Here is a 22,984-nt window from a genome sequence, read left to right as displayed (position 1 = left end):
TCATAATCAATTGTTTATTTCTGGAGAAACATATATATAAAATTAGGAGCCCAATTTCAATAAATAAATATACCACGTTATACATCATAATTCATACTTAAATACATATATTTGCAAAATAATAATAAAGAACATGTAAACATTCTCAATGGTTACAAGTTACACATTGTAACTGGCATATTTGAAGGATTATTGCAAAGCATGTGATCAGGAGTGACCATTTAAAAGTATATATAGTGCAACAAGAAACAAAAGAGACTTCTACGCAAATTTTTTTTTCATTGTCGTGTAGTAACAACTCAAAGTGAAAAAAGAAGACAGTTATTAAACAGAGATTTTTTTCTTGTTAGGTGGTGTTTTGTTTATTAATTCTGCCAACATTAGAGGTTATAGCATAGGTACTTTTATTTCTGAACTGACATCTTGAGGTTAATTGGACTCAAATACAATAGAGGTTGTACTTGTACATCCAGCCTATAGTAACAAGATAAATAATTTTTAACAGAACAACACACTGATTAATTACATTTGTCATTTACAAAATGAAATCTCCAAAAGTTCATTATTTTGTATTCTTTAGCTTCAAGTATACAGTAATGCCATTTTTATTGGATTATAGTAGTGAGGTGTAAATTAAATAATTTTAATTTAATTTTTTAAAACAAAAGTGTAAATATTTTGTAAAAATTAATGTAAGTGCACAAAATAACTGTAAAAAAAATACCATTTGGTGCCATAAAATTTAATCATAAATGCATGTCTACTAATCATATTAAGTATTTATAAGTACAGAATTGTACCAAAGAAGCTGGCTGAATCAATGCATTCATTAAATTCATCAAATGTGAATGAATCTACAATTAGTTAAACCGACAACAGAGAAATTATTGGTAAATGGTAGCTGAAGATACTGAGCAGATGTTAATATGAGTCAAAGATGTTCACTGGGGAAAAGACATTCCTTCGGCAAATATATACTGCCAACAACTCAGGAAGTAGCATGGGTCAGTAGTTTCTTGCATATAAAATGAGCTAGGGTTTCACTAGTGAAAGTTGGGATATAAATCTTAATCTTTATAAGGACAAATGTGAAGTCACCTGGGTAGACAGTAACAGAACCTTGGTGCTACAATAATCATGAAACAATTTTTGGGTAGCATTGTATGATGTACGAATGTGTCTCGCAACATTCTAAATAAAAGGTTTCCCAACTTCTCTTTCCTTCTCCTCCACTATAATTGGAGAGCACCAAAAGTAACGTCACCTAACACTCCATCAGGTACGAGTGCAGCGGGCGGCTAGTCCAGGTAGAGGTGGCGGCACACCTGGGACACGGGTATGTCGGAGACGGGCGGGACGGCCCCAGGGGGCACGGCCCCCCGAGCCAGGCGCAAGGCATGGCCGTCGGTGACGGTGCGCATGTCGCTGGCGGCGGGCGTCATGACCAGGCCGAGGCTGGGGTACACCAGGAACGCAAACAGCCCCAGCGTGACGCACAGGTGCACCGGCACGGCGACCGCCCAGTGCTTCTGCGGCCAGTAGGAGAGGCCGGCGGCGGCCAGCGCCTCGTGGGGCACCAGCGCCCACACCAGGTACAGTGCCAGGGCCGAGCGGCAGCTCAGGTGCAGCACGAAGCCGTACACGGAGCGGCTGGGCGTGGGCGCGGGCGTGTGCTCGGGCATGTCACGCGAACTGCTCCATGGTCTCCATCACCAGCAGGAGGTGCTCCAGCACGGAGCCGGCGCTCACTCGCACGCTGCGAGCCTCCGGGCTGCTCAGCCGTCTGCGCAGGGAACACACAGGCCGGCACTCACTCGCACGCTGCGAGCCTCCGGGCTGCTCAGCCGTCTGCGCAGGGAACACACAGGCCGGCACTCACTCGCACGCTGCGAGCCTCCGGGCTGCTCAGCCGTCTGCGCAGGGAACACACAGGCCGGCACTCACTCGCACGCTGCGAGCCTCCGGGCTGCTCAGCCGTCTGCGCAGGGAACACACAGGCCGGCACTCACTCGCACGCTGCGAGCCTCCGGGCTGCTCAGCCGTCTGCGCAGGGAACACACAGGCCGGTGAGCCCAGAGGCCAGGAGCTCAGGGAAAGGGAAATGGGAAAAATGGAAGCCGAGGAACTTTTAAGGCTGAGTCCTTCGGAACTGTCCGTGGATTTGGCAATGAACAGCTAGTGAAGGCTTACCAAATTTTCATTTTCATCTACAAAAAATTCATTACACTCTTAGACTAACCTATTTAATCATTTCAAGAATTGTTGTGGCAAATATTTCCCACTACCTCATCAAGCAAATAAGTTACTTCTACTTGAGATAAAACTGGTAAATGTTTAAGCTTTCTCCCACTATATTGAGCTTGTCAACTGCTTTGCTCAACTTGCTGTACAATCGCTGCAAGATTACATATGAGGCGACTGATTAAACTGCATCAAGATTTCGAACATGAGTTATTTAACGGCTGAGATTTTTCATAGTGGGTAGAGACAATTCTCACGAGAGAAGTTAAAATGAATTTTGAAAGAGCATTTGGTGATACCAATTGAAACACTTAGGTAACAGTAAATGCATAGTTAGTATGAACCGATTTATTATCTTCATGTGCGCCCATCACCAGCGAATAGTGTTTTGCAGTGTTGCAACAGCCAGGTTTCATGCCCGTGTTCCTTACAAGTGTTGTACCGCTGGTTTCATGCTGAACATGCGAGTACACTGTGGTGTTGGCATGACTGAATGAGTTACAGCTTGGCTTCCTATTGGCCGGAGAGTCAGGACTCACATGTGCAGCGAGCAGCCCTCCAAGGTCAGGACCTTGCGGACAGAGTTCTTCTTGGGCTCCTGGTCCACACGCAGGACGTTGTACGCTATCTCCGCCTCCTTCGCGCTCGGGAACGGGACCTTGACGTGTCTGTACGGCACCCGTTAAGATGACTATCATGTATACGCATGTGGTTGCTACTACCTCCACATCTGCCTGTCCAGGAAACTTTCTACAATAACTCAAGGCAACAAGACTAATATGGCATTTTTAGCACCTATAAACATTTTGTTCAACAAAATTTTTTTAGAAGTTTAACCTAATAATTTGTGACGAATCAAATAGTGTATTTGGTTTTGAATGTAATTTCTACATTTTCATAATAAATAAAATGGAACACTATAAAATTGGAACAGTTTTAGAATTTTCTAAACATTATTTATAAAAACCAAACAGATACTCTATGCTTTTGAAGGGGGGAAATTGCTGTGCATCATTTTACTTTGATCTGCGCTTAAAGCAGGCAAATCCACAGAATAAGTTACTTAAGGCACTTGTCCCACATTCCCAACTTTATTCCATTATGACTGATTTTACATGTGTTTATTTAAATATTATACCTTAAACAACCAAACCTAAATAATCAAAAAGACTGTTTCAAACAGTACTTGAGAGCTGACATGTGGCATGACCTCGTAACCTTGTACAGATGACTAGATCAACCAAACCCACTGCTGACTCTGGTGTGCATCCACACACGGCCAAAGACTGTTTTCCATTTAAAGCAAATATTTTTTAATATTAGGGTTGAGTTCACTACATGTTACCAAGCATGACAGATGCATTATATTGGTTAGAAAGTAAGTAGGGAAACGTATAATGTCTTGGAAGTTGACCAATGATAAAAACCTGAATGGACAAACAAAGGTAAATATAGTACCTATATAATAATAGGAACGGCGAAAGAGTAAAACTTTTAAATACCTAAATTGATATTTTACATTATCCAACCAACAAATATTATAAGGAACTTGAACTATCTCCCAAATGAAGTAAGCTCTAGGAATTGTATTACGAAACTAGGTACTGTCAAATATCTCCTTACAAAATTTGTAAGAAATATAAAATTTAAAAGGATACACTAAAATATCATCTGACATACTTCTTCGTTAAACAATAACACAAGTACTACTGTCATTAATGCCGGACATTCATTTGTACCAATACCTTGCATTTGTACATTGGGCCTGTTTAACATAAACATTAAAAAACCATAGATGTTATAGCTTCCTTGAGAGAGTTGTTAATTAGGCGATAACAAAGGGGAAGCCTACAACTCACGTAGTTTCGGTTCCCTACCACGTTCGTGCAACTTCGTTTGTTTACGCTTCATTAACCACGGTCATATAGGGCGGTATTCCAAAACATTCAGGTAAGGTAGTGAATAAGCACTACCTTGTTGGGATACAACTGTAACCTATCTCGCAGACTGTATTCCAGAACGCGTCCCAATCCAATTCCTGTTGGGAAACGAAAAAGCAACTGTTTTAATAAACTGTGCCCTGTAAGAGGCTAGAAACTGATTTCAATGCATTCTAGCGGATTTTTGGCAACCATTGATGGATTTGTTACGCTAAGATCCTACAGATAGCAGCACTATCGTGCGAATTAATTGGCGTAATTTGAATTTTCTCAGGTAATTATAAAAATTTTTGATTATTTGTTTTTATGACCATTAAACTATTCAAATATATTCCAGAATAGTTTTTGCTATTATAAAGTTTTATTTGACACACTAGGTAATTTTAAAGTTGTTGATTATTTGTTTTTATGACCATTAAAGTAATCAAGTATATTTCAGAATAGTTTTTGGTATTATAAAGTTTTATTTGACACACTAAAACACATTATACAACCCCCGATTATAATTAAAATTACTATATATGAGTTAATGGCGCCAGATGCGATTCAGCCATCTGGGAGAAATCAACGAAAAAGTGAGTTCTGCGCATGCGCGTGATTTTGGCAACGAAACGGCAACAGATAGGACACCAAAAATCAGTGCCCTAAAAATTAGGTACTGGCCGTGTCCTATTGTGTACTTGGAATATGGTTAGGGTACAGGTATCGCATATTCAACACCTAAACCCTTATTTTTGTGTCTTGGAATACGGCCCATAGATACAAAAAAAAATTACCTTCATTCACGTCGGCTTAGTGATCACAAACAAAAACTAAACTCATTTAAAACACACAATAAATTTCTTCAGCACTTCATACGGGATTTATTTAATGTTAAAAATATGTGGTTCACAAGAATTTTCTATTTTCTACTCTGCAATCTAAACAAGTTATTTTTGAGACATGAATGCAGTTATCTTTGCAAATATAGTCCTATTCATTTTCTTAAGCACAGTCTCAGCGACTATAAACCATGCTTCGGAAATTGTTATTTATGCGACGACTATGAGACAGAAGAATGCCCTCTCAAAATAATAAATATGGGACTATCATCAAGACCGTCTTCTGTGAGATCAATTGAAACATTCTCAAGTAACATTATTGCGCACACACATTTAAATAAGAATACATATAAGAATTTCGTGAATAGAGCATTTTACAATTCAATAACAATACTGACGATGTCACCAAGATGGCATCGCTTACATCATGCCGTCACCCGACCTCTGTGAAAGAGCCGGGGGTTACCTGACGGGCGCTATAGGCGTCGCGATGCTGTGGTTGTCCGGAGGGGCGCCAGGCTAGCGGACTGCTAGGCCATTGATGTTACATCGTGGGCTTTCTGCCCCCGCGTGCCCCGCCAGGTACACGGCTTGAATCTAACCTGAATGGTTCTCCCTTAACTGTAAAGGCCGCTCGGCCGTGTGGAGGACGGGAGACTACGGAAAATTATTGTACACAAGTTGGTGAGAATTACCTTTAATTTAGTGCCGCTACAAAAACTCTCACCAACACTTGGCGACGTCTAGCGGTTACACAATTAACACAAAAAAAAAACACTACGCGACACTAATGGTTACCGCGGCAGTCTCGCGGGATGTGGGTCGATGCTCGCTGGAGACGGCCAGCGCCGAAAATTAACGGGTGCAGGGGGGGCTCTATGAGCGGGCTCCTAAGTTCGGAGAAACACTTACGTGTGTGCAGCCGGCAGGCATATGCACGGCGTCCTTAATTAAAAATACTTTCGCTGGAGTCGGCCAGTACCGTACGTTCAGTGATACGATACGTAGCGCGGTATCACACTGAAGACGGTCGGGATAGGCCCGGTTCCGCAAAATACGTGCCGAGTCGACGTGGGCAGCGGTGAATTAACAAAAGGTTTTAAATTTGAAGATGTAGTACAGAATAAAAATAATCAATGAAACAAACTTGAATTCTGCCCACGGACACACGTCTGTTTCCGGCGCGGAGTGGTTGGAGACTGCCGAACATGGCCGCCTCGCAAGGAAGAGAAATTTTCTCTTCTTTGTGAGTCGGCACCAAAAACTTATAATAATTTAATTGGTTACATGATGAGTAAAAAACATGCTCCAGGTGCTTGATTTAAATGTAGAACCTGGTAATTGGGTGCTTAAGGCTTAATGGTTTTAATGTATTTAATTATTCAAATTGTGACATCAAGTTGGCGACTGTAAATTTACTAACATATTGTACCACTGCGAATTGTTTTAGAGGGATTTCTCCTAGTCTGACTTTATCATAGTCACGGGCATTTTAATTAAGGCCAGTGGCCGCAGTGACTGTTAATGAGGTTTGTTGTCTGCTCCGTGCATAGTGTACTCGCCCGGAGTGGCTACAACGCACTTACTACATGTCGGGTAATTAGTAATTTCGTACTAATGGCTTTTCCCTTAATTCAATTATGGGTTCGAGCCTCCGGGGTTCCGTACCTTTAAGTTTCATTACGTCTATTGGGTTTCTGCCCGAGGCGCTCACCTGACTCATGCTGTCTGGGCAAAGGGACGCGCTCCGAAAACGGGATACGGTATTGGCGGTGCGGAGCACTGGCTTAACGGCCATGGTCGGTACGACGTCAATCAATATCACACATTCTTATGGGAGAAACACAGGAAAATGGGGATTTTGTTTGGGAAACTATAAACATACTATTTCTCACGAATTACAATTTTTTTGAATATTATATTTTATCGGTGTCATAAACCACACTATAATCTCTATAGGCCCAAACGATGCTCTAGATTATTTAGCGATACTAAATTTTCATTATCTAAGACACTATTTCTGTACATGATATAATGACATTATTGGTATTGTGAATTATAACAACGTGCTCTATTTATGCTTCTGAAAATTAAAAGTTGCGGGAACCATGATTTATGTAGCATGGAAAATGGCACCGCAAAATATACCATACTGGCAGGTGGGACTGTCGTCTACTTCATGATACCGCGAAAACTTGCCGTCGCTCGGGTTCTCGTGCTCGTGCCTGGGCATGTGTCCTAGCAGATATGTGGCTTTTAGGTGTTTCTCCGGGTGGGCATCAGGCTAGCTGTTCTAACCATGATTTGGTTGTGGGTGTTTCGGCCCTTACGTGGTCTAATAGGATCGTCGGCGGTACTTACTACAAATAATGTACACAGGTTTTCTGAGACGTCTTTTAATTGCGCAGCGTGCACTGATTGGGCATAGCCTGCACTGTACGAATGTTTGCAATTACATACGGAGTGACATGACATGTTACAAATGAAGTTACACATTACCTTACAAAGGAAGTTACACGACACATTATACTGTAAAACTATGTAGGTTTAAAGGCACTGCATCCTACATGATACCACTCTAGGATTTCAGAGAAGCCAGTGAAAAAATGTCTTAAAAAATTATTAAATGTGTATTTAATCTACTCACACTACACATAACATCCCACCACCAGATTTTATGATTCTACAAGAAATTCTTTAATTATATTAAAATATTTTATTGGTTTCAGAAACAATCATTTTTGTCGGCAATATTAATGTAGCAGACAACCGTTTTTTCTGGAGGGGAGGGGGGTTACTTGCCCCTGGTGCCCCCCTTGGATCCGCCAATGCGTGTTACCCTAATGCCAGTCTCGGTTAGGGTGGCGATTGGAGACGGCCAATCCCGTAAATTACAAGCCGAGCAGAGGCCGGGCTCACCTGTGTGAGCCGCGGTGCAAATTACATTTAGCGAACAAGTCTGTTACACGGTTGATATCGGCACACGTGTACCTGACACATTAAATAAAGTTCTAAGTCCTCGGGAGTCAGCCCGTGCCGTGAAGTGACTACACTGTGGGTCTAAGTCACACGTGAGCGAGACATTAAGCGGCCGGGTTAAGTCCTGCACCATAAAAGGATGGTGGGGATTAGTTAAGAAAAAGGGTTAGGATGATGAGTTAATAGTTACCAGAATGAACAGTTCAGTGAAGACAAAAATGTATCTCCCCATAGAACACTAGTTCCGCCCCGGTTCGCGAGTCGCGCGGTACTGGCGTCTGGCCCTGGCCCGAGGGAGGGGGTGAGCTCTCTCTCGCGCCAAGGTTCCTAAAGTGTCGTTATTCGAAAAAATATGAAACATGAGTAAGTTTTGATTGTACACAAATTCTATTAATAATTAGTTACGTATATGCAAATTAGGTGACAGAAGGCCTATGATAATTATGCTAATGAAATTTACGTAAAATTATGTTTGAAAATTCAAAGTCATGCTAGAGACTGTTCGTCACTTGTTGAATACTCTAGTGATTGCTTATGTATAAAAACGTGGAGGCCAAATTTGGTAAACTTAATAATACACTTGATTAAGGTGGAAGGCCGCAAGGGGGACACTCATGCTCATAGATTAACATGTTCCTGTGGGAGTGACCCGGGCACTCCTGCGTCGCACTTTCCCCAGACGGGGTTGGGAAATTATATAAAAATCACTGGTGAGTGGCATCTAATAATTAGGTGTGGGGGTCAAGTGGTATGGTGGTTAAGTGCCGTGGTAACCGTTTTACCTTAGAGTTGGGAGGCTTGCCTGACTCGGGTTGGTTTAGCTAGGGGTGCGTTCCGTCAGCGGGGTCAGATGCTAGCGGTTGCAGGTCGGACTTAAGGCAGCCTTCGGCTGAACAACATCAACTATAATTAAGGAATTTAATCCTTCGACAGGCTCCTTTTCTTTAATGTTGTAGTTTTTTAGTGCGGTTTTTTCTTCTGGTTTTGCTACTGCCATATTCTTCGGACTTTGAGTTTGTTTTCGACACTATGGATTAGCATCTGGACATCCCCACATATGTGGTAAGTGGAACCACCAACCTAACTTCAACTTTTGATAGAGTTTTTAATTCGTAATTGTCATTGCTTTGTTTCTTTATTGGTTCTTTATTTATCACTGATTGCTCTTGGGTGTGCAGTAAGTTTACCTGTCGGGGACCCTTTTACGCTGGTTTTCTCCCCTGACTTCTCTGGGTCACATTCCTCGGGAGATAAGCTTATGTCACAGACCGAAGCTAATCGGAGACTTTCCCTGATTAGCAACCAGCCCTCCGGAAACACCTCCAACCAAACGTCCGGCGCGCAGTAGTCAGCCAAGTCCAATGGAATGTGAGTTATATACCCTCCTAATATATCCAAAACTGATCTTACGAGAATTACTCGCACTTTACAGCTCACTTCACGGAAGCCTGTTTGCGATTGTCAAAAAAAAAAAATGAAATTTAATTTTAGAAATGTTGGTGATGTTTAATAATATTATAAAATATAATAAAAAGAGTCATTACATAAAAAAAAGCTATTAAAAAAGATGAAAACATTCAAGTGGTAACCCGCATGTAAAAATGAAAATATATTGCAGTCATCAATATTAAACAATCGATTCTCAACGATTCCGAATTGAGTTGACTGTGACGTAAGATTGTAGAGAAAGGCTGTGTGGAAAGGAGCAGAGATTGTGTTGTGTGCGAAGTATGTCAGGTTTCAAAAGAAATAATACCGTAAATGTTCTATAGTTTGAGCCCGAAAACAAAACTAATTTGTGCAGGTTTCAATCGAATTTTTATTTAATTGACTATTAAATGTATGAGTAGTAGTAAAACTATTGTTTAATTGTCAGTGATGTTATAATTCTAGAGAAAGCTGTACAGAGGAACTTTTTATATTGTTTTTTCCTAATCACGTAATAATAATCGAGTGTAGGATCATTGTGTAGGAACACAATGTTCTGCAAAGTATTCAGTTTTATAATTTAATGAGTGCAATTAAAGAGTTACCATATTAACCTTCTGCCAGAAAGCTAACCTTCAGAATGGTTTCTTCCATATGTTTTTCGTGACACCAGAGGGCAGGTATGACATTTATTTAATTTTTTAATATTTTTAATTAATTTTTTGTTTAAGTATTGCTTTAATACATAGGGAAATGTTTACAGGTTTTGAATGGACAGACTTGCGAAGTAAATGTTTAACTCAAGATAATACAATGGGGTTGCTGTTCACAAAAATATGGAGTTTATTTGGAAATGAAGGTAAGTGCAAAGTTTTTTTTAAATTTACTCTAAAATATATTAGTGTGTGAATGTAAAGGCCTGGTGCAATCAGCCAACTGTCAGCAATTGCTCACTGACAAGTCTGTAGAAAGTGATCCGAAATCGGATTTGCTTAAAATGCCTTTCACGTAACTGCAAATTGACTTGTTGGAGCGTTGCTGACGGAACTGGTGTTGATCATCTAAGAGATGTGCACATGGAAAAAATAGGTAATTATCGGATGTTGCTGCTTTTTAGAACGGAAAGAAAAATCAGAAAACATGGGTTTCACATACTATACATTTCCCAAAAATTTCCCCTGAAGGGATGGTTTCTTAATTCCTACTAGTTAGTTAAAAAAATAATATTTTATAGCTTGCATTACAATACCTGTGTTTTCGCACTGCAGTCACCAGTCATTATTTACCTGCGATAGTGTATCTCTTTGTTTAGCACAACTGTAACCAACTATAGAGAGTTAAAAATACACTTATTATTCTGTTTCATATATTGAAGTTTATCCCTGCACCATGAAGACTTGATGCTGTTGTACATGATGCTTGCTGTTTTAGTTCATTTTCCACATAATATTTTTTTGGTTTATTGTGTCAGTTGATAGACGGTAATCATATGTATGTACCTTGAAAAACCAACAGTTCCAAAAAGTAGTTTTTTTTTACGAAAAAACATAATTTTGAAAACTAGGTACATTTCCAGAACTTACCTTAGTCCATTATGTCCACCACCCAATTACTGGACCAAAATTTGTTAAGTCCTATTATCTTTCACTATTATGTAGTGTGTCATTTCCATTTGTCATTATGTCCAAAATAAACTCAGCCTTTCTAGTTTAATACGAAAAACTACACAAACAACTGATAATTCAGTTTTTTTTTTTTTTTTTTTTTTTTCATTTTCCTAAGCCTGGTATTTTTTAAGTCAGGATTTTTTATCAATGAATGAATCAGAGGTCTTGGACACACTCCGGACCGTCGAGTCCAGAGCGAGAGTATTGTAAAGTCTGCGACAGTTGAAGCCCCTCATCGCAGAAGGAACGTGCAAGAACCATGAAAATAATGTAGGGCTGCCTGCTATTAATTATGGAGCTGAAATATATTGTATTGTGCCGGAGTGGGGCTGAGCTGAGCAATTCGCTTGCTGGGTATGCTAGTTGCTCAGTAAAGTGGAATTATAATAAAAAAATCTGACTCTGTTTAGGATAATTTTCTAAGTCCACCAGCATTCAACACCACTATTTTAGGAATTTTTTTTTAATACATAAATATTGTTTAGTTAACAATTTACAACTTAAAAACAAGTTAATACACCATCACTTTTCGAATTGAAGTGAAAATGTAGACACAATACAATTAGGAATGATTACCATTGACTACCCAAAGATCTTGCACAAGGAGTGCCAGTCCACTGTCAGTCCGAGACCTGTCATGAACTGAGAACGGGCAAGTTGAACCACTTGTTCCGCACATCGCAGATTTACGAGGCTTGTTTCTGTGTTCTGAAGTTGTCGCACACTCTTCGTGCCGCAAAAAATAAAAGTAGTAGCTACGTTTTTATGCATTTTTTTTTGGTGTACATTTAGTAATTCACTGGTAATATCCAACAGTTTAGTTTTAGTGAAGTAATTTTAAGTTTACGGTACAATGCATGCATCACTGCCGGAATGCTGAAGGTAACTTTTAGTCAGTGCATTGGAAATGGTGTGTGCACAGCAGAGTGGTCACGATGACCTGCTTGTACACTATGTGAACCAACGTGCAAGTAACTAGTCAGTGGGAGGATGTTTTGAAGTTATGGGAAACATGAAAAAGTCAGGAAAGTAGGGTTTGTGTGGCTCCAGCCTTGTGAGTACCAAGGAACCTGACGGCTACACGACCAAGGTTTAGGCCTGCTCTCTAAGAGTTCTGAGATCAAACCCACTGTTTAATTGTGAAATATAGCCATTTGCAACTTATAGGAAGTTCAGCTGCCTAGTTTTTCACGTACATGATCAAATGATTCAGTTCTTTCATGCGTATTTCTTATATCAACGTCTTTTCTTCAACGACATTTTTATTTGCATACACGGCATGGTTTGCGAAATATGCAACAGCTATTTGATATTCTGTGGTGTGTGGGAACTAAGTCTACTGGATTTAACGCCACTATGAAATGGAAACCTTAAAGGAGCAGAGACAGAGCAGGTGAGAGGGAACGCGAGGACGTGATGGCGTGTTGCAGAGCACAAGATAGTGATGGTGGGCCTGGACAACGCGGGCAAGACCACGATCCTGTACCAGTACCTGATGAACGAGGTGGTGCACACGTCGCCCACCATCGGCTCCAACGTGGAGGAGGTGGTGTGGAAGAACATCCACTTCATCATGTGGGACCTGGGCGGGCAGCAGTCGCTGCGCGCCGCCTGGAGCACCTACTACAGCAACACGGAGGTGCCTTCTCTCGTCTCCCGACACTGTGCTTTTCCGAAATGTCGTTCATTTGTAAAAATACCCTTCATAATTGTACAAGATGTATCTTTTCACACTTGAAAGAAACGACCCTGTCTAGTAGACTTTCAGTAATCTGACTCTCTTGCCATTATACATCCGCATGAATAATTAAATTGTTTGATTTATCTTGTCACTTAGGACTTAAAAAGCACTTCAGTTAATACACGAAAACAACACGTCCGCCATATTTGCCGCAGATCTTCTCGTCTCGCAGACGAAGGTGTACGGTCGGCTAACAAGATGAAATCGGAACAGGCTGCACTCTGCTGTAGCATGGTGTAACACTATGTTATATAGACTACAAGTGTGTGGTTGAGTTGGTAGCGCAGATACGGCGAAGCTGCAGTGAAGGCTGGACAGCAGTGTTGTGATATTTTTGTTCACTGTCAGGCCCGCAAGCTAAATCTTGTTCTTTTGTATTTAATTTTTATTAAAAAGGACACATACTTTAAGTTGTTATGGCTTTTAGAGTATATTAATATTATATATATATATATATATATATATATATATATATATATATATATATATATATATATATATATATATATATATAAATAAAAAGAAAATAATAATTTACCTTGGAAGTAGCTAGGATTTGGAACAAAAAAGGCTAATAAAACATTGAACCTCAGAGGTGACACTAAAGGCCAAACAAAGAAAAGGTAATTCCTCCCTGAAAACACTTTGGAGACGTGGATCTGTAACTTTAAATTAATAAATAAAAAGACAGTCTCAATTTTAGGTGTGCTTTGATTTATTTTGCTTCATAGGTCTTTTCTTGTGAGATTTAAAACTTTGATTATTTTAACTAAGGTAAAAGAAAACATGATACATCATTGTGAATTGTTACAAAAGGAAACACACATCATTTTGATGATTGAATAATTGAGATATAGTGTTAACTGAATAATAATAATAAGTTAACTTTATAATAGGGTTAACTTAATAGTAATAATAAGTTAATTTTATAATAGGGCGCCCAAAAATGATTTAAAAAAATGCATTAAGCCATAGTTAAAAATGAAACTGAATACTATATTTTAAACAGATAATCAATTTACACACTGTTGCTTTTTTTTTGTTACATAAGTAATTATTGTTATTGAAAATGTCAGAATTATATTTATTAACATGTGGTGCAATATACTTCCGTTTGAAAACTGCAGGGTTTTTCTTTAGAAAATAAATTAATACAAATTTATATTTCACATATTCGGTCAACTTGCTGGCATCCTACAATCTTGTAGAAGTGGCCCGCTGTGGGTGTCACAGAACAGAAAGGAGTTCTGAGGCGTCGTGGAGAGTTTGGAAGTAGAATATCCGTAGCTTGTGGGTCGGGAGTGATTATTTCTTACGGTGCCGAGCTACAGGGTGGCGTCTTAGTAGCCTTAGGATACAGAGGCCCAGGAAGACCATTTGACCGCAATCTCGGCTCCAGTTCTTGGGCCCTGTCAAAACAGGGTGTTGCTCCTTGAAATCAGGAGGTGTCTCGCTGAGGTGCCCACGAAACACGGAGCGAAACTAGTGCGGTGGACGTGGAAGCACTCATAATTTAAACAAACACTGACTGACTGACTGATTACAAAAACGTAACTGCTCGGCTTAGTCTTCATCTTGAAGCACTATATAGTATGGTCTCGACAGACGCGTCAGGAATCACCGGGTTCAAAACAGACTCCCTGAGTCTGACATAAATAAATCAGATATCTCTTAAGTTTTTAATATTAGTAAAGATCTATCTATGGCGCGGTAGGTATGAATCTTCTTTTCGCTTGTGCAGAGCTCCGAGGATTCGGAGACCCTTACATATACGAACAACGTCTTTGCTCCTTCAGTGGCTAGCCTCTTCTCTATATTTTCCTTCAAACAGAAACTTCTGTCGTTCAGTTTGTTGTGGCAACCAAGGAACGAGGCTGCTAAAACTGACTGAAGACTGAATTTATAACAACTTGGAGGAATGAAACCATTGTATAATTTGTGCTTGGTGCATGAAAATAATAAAATGTAATATTCAACCAAAGAAATATGTAATAGACTCCAATAAAAATTAAAATATAACCAAATTAGTGATTATAGCTGCAATGAGATGTGGTTTTACCAGGTTGCTCTAGTTCACCTACATACATTATCATATCAAAATAGTATAGATTAATTAAAAATAATAGTTATGATAGTAAAATAAGGGAACAATAAATGTAAACATGCTCACTTTTTACAAAACCTTTCCTTTTTTTTTTCCACAGAAATATTTTTTTTATTAATAAATTAATGTTTCTACCTGGGGTATATTTAATGTTTATATGTGAAAACTGTGTTAATAAGGCCTTTTTGCTTTTGAAATGGGCATTGCCTCTACTCCTGGTCATGTGATTCCTGGCCACTGGTTGGTTGCAGTATTTCATCAGTTCCAACTGAGTTGCTGTACTCATTGATTTTTTATATTCTTTGAGGGTATTCAAAAGAGCTGATTGTAGTATTTATGATTTATGTACAAGGTGCAAGTCTTGGGGTTACAACTAGTGCATCCCGTGGTGTCGGGAGTGCTCGGGAGTGCTCTCTCGGCACGTGGTCGCGACGGGGCGGGGTGCAGTTTGTGATAGTGGTGGTGGACTCGACGGACAGAGACCGGCTGGCCGTCACCAAGGAGGAGCTGTACCGCATGCTGGCCCACGAGGAGCTGTCGAGGGCGGCCGTGCTCATCTACGCCAACAAGCAGGACCTGAAGGGCTCCATGAGCGCCGCCGAGATCAGCAGGCAGCTGGACCTCACCTCCATCAAGGACCACCGCTGGCAGATCCAGTCGTGCTGCGCCCTCACCGGCGAGGGGTCAGTGCCTGTCAGCATTATTTGCACGTTGGTGTGCACCGTGTTTTCTCGCATAATCGTCACACATTTATACTAAATCAAGTTTGAAAAGAAGGGGTCCGGCGGTTATTCGGGAAAAAAAATTTTTTTGTTAGGTAAAGTTATTCATAAAAAACAAAACCCATTCATGGAGAGTACGTTTATTTAACAAAAGGTGGAGTATGCAAGAGCACGCCAAACAATTTACATTAATAATTCATGCAACAAAAACCTTTCTTCAACTTTAAATAGAAAAACAAAATCTGTGACCCAATAGCAAGCCACTTGAATGTGTGACGTGAACTAACGTGTAACTATGGTTGTACCACGAAAGAGTGCGGGCTATCAGAAGTAGTTAACTCAGCAGTTGACAGAGATCGCGTGTTGCACGAATCTACGAGAAATAGATATTTTACTACGTGTGCGCGCTCTATACGGGAAGCAACATAACCAAACATGAATGATGCCAACTAGCGCTGGCTACATTTTTATAAGTGGTAAACTGCGGCGACGCAGACGAACAGATAAAGGTTATTGCGTTTAAAAACGTCCTTAAAAAGAAAATTTTCATGTCAGACAACTTCGTATTTCCCTTAATTAAATAAGTGGTAGTGTTCAAATAAATATTAGATTTATACTTTAAAATACATCATTTTATACAAAAAAGAAACCTACACAAAGTGCTCGGAATCTAATAGCTTGACCAAAAACATCATGCGATTTTTACGCGAGTGTTTCTTTTTATCCCAATTTCGACGCCCTAAAATATGGTTGCGACGATTATGCGATAAAACAGGGTATTTTAAATCGTGGAATGAGTGACATGGCAGTAGATCAAGGACTCCACACAGTCTAAATTTTATGGGTTGAAATAACCAAAAATCATAAAAAAACTCATCTAAATGTGAAGTCTTCCATGAGCTTCATAGGAAAGTGTCAGCAGGTGAAGTACTTTCACGAGAACCTTCAACCTCTTTATAACAATCCTTAAAATTTTATAAAATAATATGAGCTTAGTAAACAGTGTTCGAAAGGGTAATCCAATTAATAATAGCCAAGGATAGATGCTAAGGTTAAATCAGCAAGTATTTAAATTAACTCATTTCGTTTTAATCATGGGCAAAAGCCTCATGTAAATCCTCATTCAATTACACCAACCTTTCACATATAAATTACTAATACTGATTAATTAGCAAAGGGATACAAAGACAATTATATATAATTAAGTAATTATCCTATAGAACAAGAGCACTAGTACTATTGTCACGGCAAAATACGTATTTTCAATATTACAAATACTTTAGTATTTACTTTAGACAGATAGTATTGGATAGTATTGGATAATAAAGAATAATTTCTCGTTAAATTAACGTCAACAAGTGACAACCCTCAATCATCACAGCGACCGAGAATGACGTTAGCACAGACAAATGCCTCATTAGACATTACAAGACCCGTAAATGTTAATGCAGGCGACCGCGGCCTAACCTACACTAGGCAGTTTGAAACTTAATTGAAATGCATGACATCAAGAGAAAACCCACAATATGTAACAATTTAACACTACGTGATTACATACATTACGTAAAAGCAAAAGACAAGCCCTAAACACGAGTAACGACATGACGGGGAGAAACGTCAGACAAAATACAAGTAGCAATGCAAGCAATCAATAAAGAAAACGAAAAGGGTAAAATTGCCAAATGGAATTTCAAAGGTGACGGCCGAATAAACAAGTTAGAATGCCTTAAGAGTTTAGCTGTTACCAGTTACATGACTGTAAGGGACACCACCTTACAAACACTTACATGTAGTTTCCCCGCTGTCACACTCTCTACATTTAACTATCTGACCTACATACTTAATTCAGTGCGATACCAGCACCGACTGGTTATCACAACCTATCTACATGAGTTGCCAACGAACAAGAGCCTTCAAGGCAATACACGCAGTTTTAAGTAAAACAGAGGGCGCCACGCGCATGCGCGGACACCTCAAGAGGGGATGTCAAGCACAGCACTAGACGCAGGGAGGGGGAAAACGAGGAAGGGAAGGAGCGCCAAAGCCCGCCGCGCGGCGCGAAGTTCAATCACAGCGCACCGACCACTTCAAATGCTTCTGTTGGTTTATTAATCCTAGCACGGATACAAATCATTTGATATGGCAACGTTAACTTAGTTGTAGATTGATGCACAACAGGTTGAAAGTAATCCAGAAATGACATTCAGAAGCGTGCAGAGTGAATTGGATATTTTATTTTATAGCCACGGCCCAAGACTTGAACTGGAGTGATTCTGGCGAGTATCTTCGGCTCAATTATGCTCGAACGCCAAGTTCATGGTTCTTGACTTGACAAGTCTCTATAGTATTTTATTTTTTTTAACTTGATAAATATTCTACATGAGCAGCAAACATAAAATCACGTATTACTATTATGCAAACATTTTGCCATGTAACTTTGTATTTAATTTTAAAGTTTTACATTTTCCTGCCAATTTGTTAGTTTGCTTAAGGGCGTGCCTCTTTTTTCAGGTCATGATTTTATATTTATATTAATCACTAATCAACTTTTAGACTTTTTCAATTGTTTAACTTTCACGAAATGAAAAATATATATATTGCATACTTTTTGCATAATTAGCTGCCAAAGTCACTTTTTTAACGTTTTTGGGTTGTCCAAATAAGGAGAATTTAATTTATTGCAGAACTAAAACTTTTTAGGTTTAACTGCAATGCCACTGGCAACTTCATGATATGGTTTGCATTTATATCACAAAATCTCGTTTCATGTTTCTTGGTTGTCAAAACGTAACAAATTTGAGAATTTTGAAATACCAGGTAAAATAAATTAACATTTTCTGAAAGAAATTCAAACCATTTCTTGAAGTAGCCAGTGGCATTGCAGTTAAACCTAAAAAGTTTAATTTTTTCATTAAATTAACTTCTCCTTATTTGTACCACCCAAAAATGTTTAAAATGTAACTTTTTCAGCTAATTATGCAAAAAGTATGCATTGTATATATTTTTCATTTCGTGAAAGTTAAACAATAAAAAAGTCTACAAGTTAATCTGTAAATACTGTAAATATAAAATCTTGACCTGAAATGGGAGGCACCCCCTTAAAGTATAGTCTGCTTGTTCGTTCCGAGGTTCCCAATGATCTTGGTTGGTTGCTTAAACCAGTTGGGATCCTGACAGTGTGGACTGGGTTGCAGCCTGTGATGTGACGGTGTGGACTGGGTTGCAGCCTGTGATGTGACGGTGTGGACTGGGCTGCAGCCTGTGATGTAACGGTTTGGACTGGGCTGCAGCCTGTGATGTGATGGTGTGGACTGGGCTGCAGCCTGTGATGTGACGGTGTGGACTGGGCTGCAGCATGTGATGGTGTGGACTGAGTTGCAGCCTGTGATGTGACGGTGTGGACTGGGCTGCAGCCTGTGATGTGACGGTGTGTACTGGGTTGCTGCCTGTGATGTGACGGTGTGGACTGGGCTGCAGCCTGTGATGTGATGGTGTGGACTGAGTTGCAGCCTGTGATGTAACGGTGTGGACTGGGTTGCAGCCTGTGATGTGACACGGTGTGGACTGGGTTGCAGCCTGTGATGTAACGGTGTGGCCTGGGTTGCAGCTTGTGATGTGACACGGTGTGGACTGGGCTGCAGCCTGTGATGTGACGGTGTGGACTGGGTTGCAGCCTGTGATGTAACGGTGTGGACTGGGTTGCAGCCTGTGATGTAACGGTGTGGACTGGGTTGCAGCCTGTGATGTAATGGTGTGGACTGGGTTGCAGCCTGTGATGTAACGGTGTGGCCTGGGTTGCAGCTTGTGATGTGACACGGTGTGGACTGGGCTGCAGCCTGTGATGTGACGGTGTGGACTGGGTTGCAGCCTGTGATGTAACGGTGTGGCCTGGGTTGCAGCCTGTGATGTAACAGTGTGGACTGGGTTGCAGCCTGTGATGTAACGGTGTGGCCTGGGTTGCAGCCTGTGATGTAACGGTGTGGCCTGGGTTGCAGCCTGTGATGTAACGGTGTGGACTGGGTTGCAGCCTGTGATGTAACGGTGTGGCCTGGGTTGCAGCTTGTGATGTAACAGTGTGGACTGGGTTGCAGCCTGTGATGTGACGGTGTGGACTGGGTTGCAGCCTGTGATGTAACGGTGTGGCCTGGGTTGCAGCTTGTGATGTGACGGTGTGGACTGGGTTGCAGCCTGTGATGTGACGGTGTGGACTGGGTTGCAGCCTGTGATGTAACGGTGTGGCCTGGGTTGCAGCCTGTGATGTGACGGTGTGGACTGGGTTGCAGCCTGTGATGTGACGGTGTGGACTGGGTTGCAGCCTGTACCAGGGGCTGGAGTGGATCTGCAGCCAGCTCAAGAGGAAGTGACCGCAGAACTGTCCTCGTAACTGCAGGTTGTGACCGTCGGCATTCCAGGGGCCGCTCCCCGCCGCTCGACTCTGAACCAACAACCTGTGTGATCATCGTCAGCTCTTTTGAGCAAGATTGTGAATTGTGACGTGTGGAGTAATATTTGCTGTTTTAACGTTTTTATGTTTTATTTTTGTATGCCTGTGGCATGCGCCATTGCGTAACTGCATCAGTGATAACTAAAATAATGTTAAAAATAATATAATGTATAAATAGCTTCTGTATATTGCAGTGTAAGACATCGATGCTGTATCCTTGCAAGGGTTTAAGTTATAAACATATGTTTCGTCCTTTGTACTGTGTCTTTTATTTTGTAGAAAAGAAAAGTTTCCACTGTCTTTTTCGCCAATGTCATATTAATGTCGTGTGTGCTTATCTCCAATGTAGAACTTAATCTAGTTACCACAAAAAATATGTACATATTTGAAGAAAGCACAACACTTAAATACAAAAATGTGCAAATCAATCATTACATTTTGGTCATAGAACAAAAAATCAAATGACAATTAACTGTCTGGTATGCAACATTAGCTGGGTTTCTCCATAGTTATCTAAAAAAAAATATTAGTATTAACTAGTATATATACAAATGGTTTTCCCTGTTAATAAGTCTGAGTTACTATGTATTTGATACATAAAAATATGCATATAATTTTTTGTATAATATTGTCAACAGGGAAAATCTCATTGCAGTATTATGGTTGCTACTGGAGTATAAAACTAGGAAGTATGGAATTCTAGAATTTCTTCTTGTGCTAACAAAAGTGAAACTGAAAATATCACTTTCGTTGACCTTCAGTCACCTCAAAAATTCAGAAACGTTTAATAACATAAAATTTGGCTGATTTTCCTTCTTTTTGTGAGTTACCAGGGTTTATTCTGTAAACACATAGTTTAACAAGGAAAGAAGATACAAGTTCGAAAGCTTACTCAATAGTTTCAGATGAATCAATAGTTAGCGTTTGCAAACACATACTTTGATCTCAAGCTGCGTTAATTTGATAGGCGTGTATCGTAATAAATAATCCAACACTAAATTTATTTGGATTACATATTTATGCAGATTAATAGAGATAAAATTACAAAGTGGTGTTAAAAAATAGCAAAATAATTTTATCACTTGCATTTTTTTTTGTAAGGAGATCAAGACCAAAGTGGTTTCAAGGAGAATATATTTGTGATTCTGCATTGTTTATACAGACTGGATGCACAAGTAGATATTGTGTGTTGGTATGAAAACAAAAAAACCAGGCCGCATTTATGTTGTGATGCCATCGTAAATCATATAGAAATAGGAACAAGTCAATATTCAAGCAAAGAATGGTATCATTACAAACATATATTTGTACACTACTGTCATTTAAATACAGTAAAACCTTTTTGTTGCGACCACCTCTCTATTACAACCCAATTTGGAGGAACCGTGAAAAAATTGCCGCAAATCCGAAGAAAATCGGACAGAAAATAAGTTTCTTGTGGTGAGTAGCGTGTTACTGCGTTTCACTTGCTGAGTGCCGACTTGTTTTAACTGCCGCAGCGATGTTTATTTTGACAGCTCAAGCAATTATCTTTTCCCGTTGTGGGGAAACTTAACTTAGGCCCCACTTCTATGGAGATAAACATACATGTAACACGTTGGGCTGTGTAAATAAAAATTCGATATTACTTATGTGGCTCTCCGATGGTATGTGCTGATATTATGTAGGCCACAGTTAGGTGTTAATTAAATAGGTACAAACATACATAGATATACACTAGGCTAAATGAAATTATAAATAACATAACACAACACTCTCAAATAAAATATGTAATTATTTATTACAAATGAAAAATGGATTCAAAGTTTACCCTTATTAATTATATTTATTTAATTACTAATTATATTCAAAAACCTAACTGGTACTTGGCATCATATATCACAAATAAATTTCAATTACCAGGATTTATGGTGCGCACATTTAAGTTTTAACAAAAGTCTTTATTCTGGTTCGTCGAAACTACACAGTTTTAATATGTGTTTTTAGGGCTCTTAAATTAAATTTACCTCGGCTAGTAAGGTTAGAAATGTCGTCGGTAGAGCGCAGAGTCTCTCAATCTGTCGGACCTCTGAGTCGATGTAATAGTGTGTAAAACGGTTAAATTTGTATCAAAATATTATTAAAATCGTAGATAATGTCAAATTACATCAAAAATTCAATGTTTGCATTTTATTCTGACGGCGATGTGACGGGAAACGGGAGTTACGTGGCGAGTGCATAAGTGGAGGAAACAAATTTTTGGCACTTTTATTTACTCACGTTTTACACTCCTAGGTTATTTATCTTTTTAGATAAATCCTAAAATAGTATCTTGACTCCCTAAAGATACATAATTTTCATCCTCTATCCGGGATGCCTACTGCTAAATAGCTAATTCGTAGGATTTATTATCGCCGACGTCACGAAGTTACAGCTCTCTTAGCTGGCCATTATAGAACTCTCTTTCCTACTAGGCTAGCTTCTTAAATTAAGCCAGTAAAATTAACTTTCAATTGGTGGCCTGTGATTGGCCGAAAACCAAAATCAGTTACATAATTTCCTTAATAAAACGTGAAATCCGCACGCAACAATAGCGCAGATTACAAAATTTCACGTACAATTTAAATAAAAAATTATTAAAATAAAAATTTACATTACAAAATAACGGCGTTAATTTTACCGTTTACCGTCTTAAAGTTCATTTAGTCCTTAGAGGGGTCCAACAATACAAATTTCAAATAGTCCGGATAAAATCCATAGAGTCACTTTCTCATAGATACACATAAAAAATAATTACCGTTTCAGAAAAGGAATAACATTAGACATAGAGTAAACAAAATAAATAAATCGTAAATAATAATAATAATTAAACTGTCAAAACAAATAACATGTTGCAGTACACTGATGGGAAAAGGTCT

At 39.5% G+C, this 22,984-nt stretch overlaps 2 protein-coding genes across 10 annotated transcripts; one reads left to right on the top strand and one right to left on the bottom strand.

The window, feature by feature from the left end:
• On the bottom strand, positions 1-4,223 carry LOC134532178 (phosphatidylinositol N-acetylglucosaminyltransferase subunit P). 4 transcript variants are annotated; one of them, XM_063368573.1, is made up of 5 exons: positions 3,900-4,223; positions 2,781-2,909; positions 1,945-2,043; positions 1,815-1,913; positions 1-1,783 (listed from the first exon to the last, which is right to left on the bottom strand). In XM_063368573.1, the coding sequence occupies exon 5, from the start codon at positions 1,680-1,682 to the stop codon at positions 1,299-1,301; it is 384 nt and encodes a 127-aa protein (XP_063224643.1). In that variant the 5' UTR covers positions 1,683-1,783; positions 1,815-1,913; positions 1,945-2,043; positions 2,781-2,909; positions 3,900-4,223; the 3' UTR covers positions 1-1,298. The 4 variants fall into 4 exon arrangements, with proteins under 4 accessions (XP_063224643.1, XP_063224644.1, XP_063224642.1 ...); XM_063368574.1 differs by lacking the exon at positions 1,945-2,043 and having other exon boundaries at positions 1-1,848; XM_063368572.1 differs by lacking the exons at positions 1,815-1,913; positions 1,945-2,043 and having other exon boundaries at positions 3,900-4,222.
• Positions 4,224-9,630: 5,407 nt separating this feature from the next.
• On the top strand, positions 9,631-20,346 carry LOC134532176 (ADP-ribosylation factor-like protein 5B). Of its 6 annotated transcripts, none has more exons than XM_063368562.1 (5): positions 9,631-10,089; positions 10,173-10,268; positions 12,507-12,715; positions 15,369-15,604; positions 19,959-20,346. In XM_063368562.1, the coding sequence occupies exons 2-5, from the start codon at positions 10,223-10,225 to the stop codon at positions 20,005-20,007; spliced, it is 540 nt and encodes a 179-aa protein (XP_063224632.1). In that variant the 5' UTR covers positions 9,631-10,089; positions 10,173-10,222; the 3' UTR covers positions 20,008-20,346. The 6 variants fall into 6 exon arrangements, with proteins under 6 accessions (XP_063224632.1, XP_063224633.1, XP_063224634.1 ...); XM_063368563.1 differs by having other exon boundaries at positions 9,640-10,089; positions 15,401-15,604; XM_063368564.1 differs by having other exon boundaries at positions 9,654-10,089; positions 19,927-20,346.
• Positions 20,347-22,984: the final 2,638 nt, after the last annotated feature.

Source organism: Bacillus rossius, chromosome 5 (assembly GCF_032445375.1).
Source record: "Bacillus rossius redtenbacheri isolate Brsri chromosome 5, Brsri_v3, whole genome shotgun sequence".
Classification (NCBI taxonomy): Eukaryota; Metazoa; Arthropoda; class Insecta; order Phasmatodea; family Bacillidae; genus Bacillus; species Bacillus rossius.
This window is presented reverse-complemented; position numbering and strand designations above follow the sequence as displayed.

Excerpts from the sequence above, each read along its gene's own strand:
- LOC134532178 (XM_063368571.1), bottom strand. The coding sequence starts at position 1,682 with ATGCCCGAGCACACGCCCGCGCCCACGCCCAGCCGCTCCGTGTACGGC.
- LOC134532176 (XM_063368562.1), top strand. The coding sequence starts at position 10,223 with ATGGGGTTGCTGTTCACAAAAATATGGAGTTTATTTGGAAATGAAG. Across the intron at positions 10,269-12,506 it reads GAGTTTATTTGGAAATGAAG|AGCACAAGATAGTGATGGTG; the intron begins GTAAGTGCAAAG and ends GGCGTGTTGCAG. Across the intron at positions 12,716-15,368 it reads CCTACTACAGCAACACGGAG|TTTGTGATAGTGGTGGTGGA; the intron begins GTGCCTTCTCTC and ends GGCGGGGTGCAG.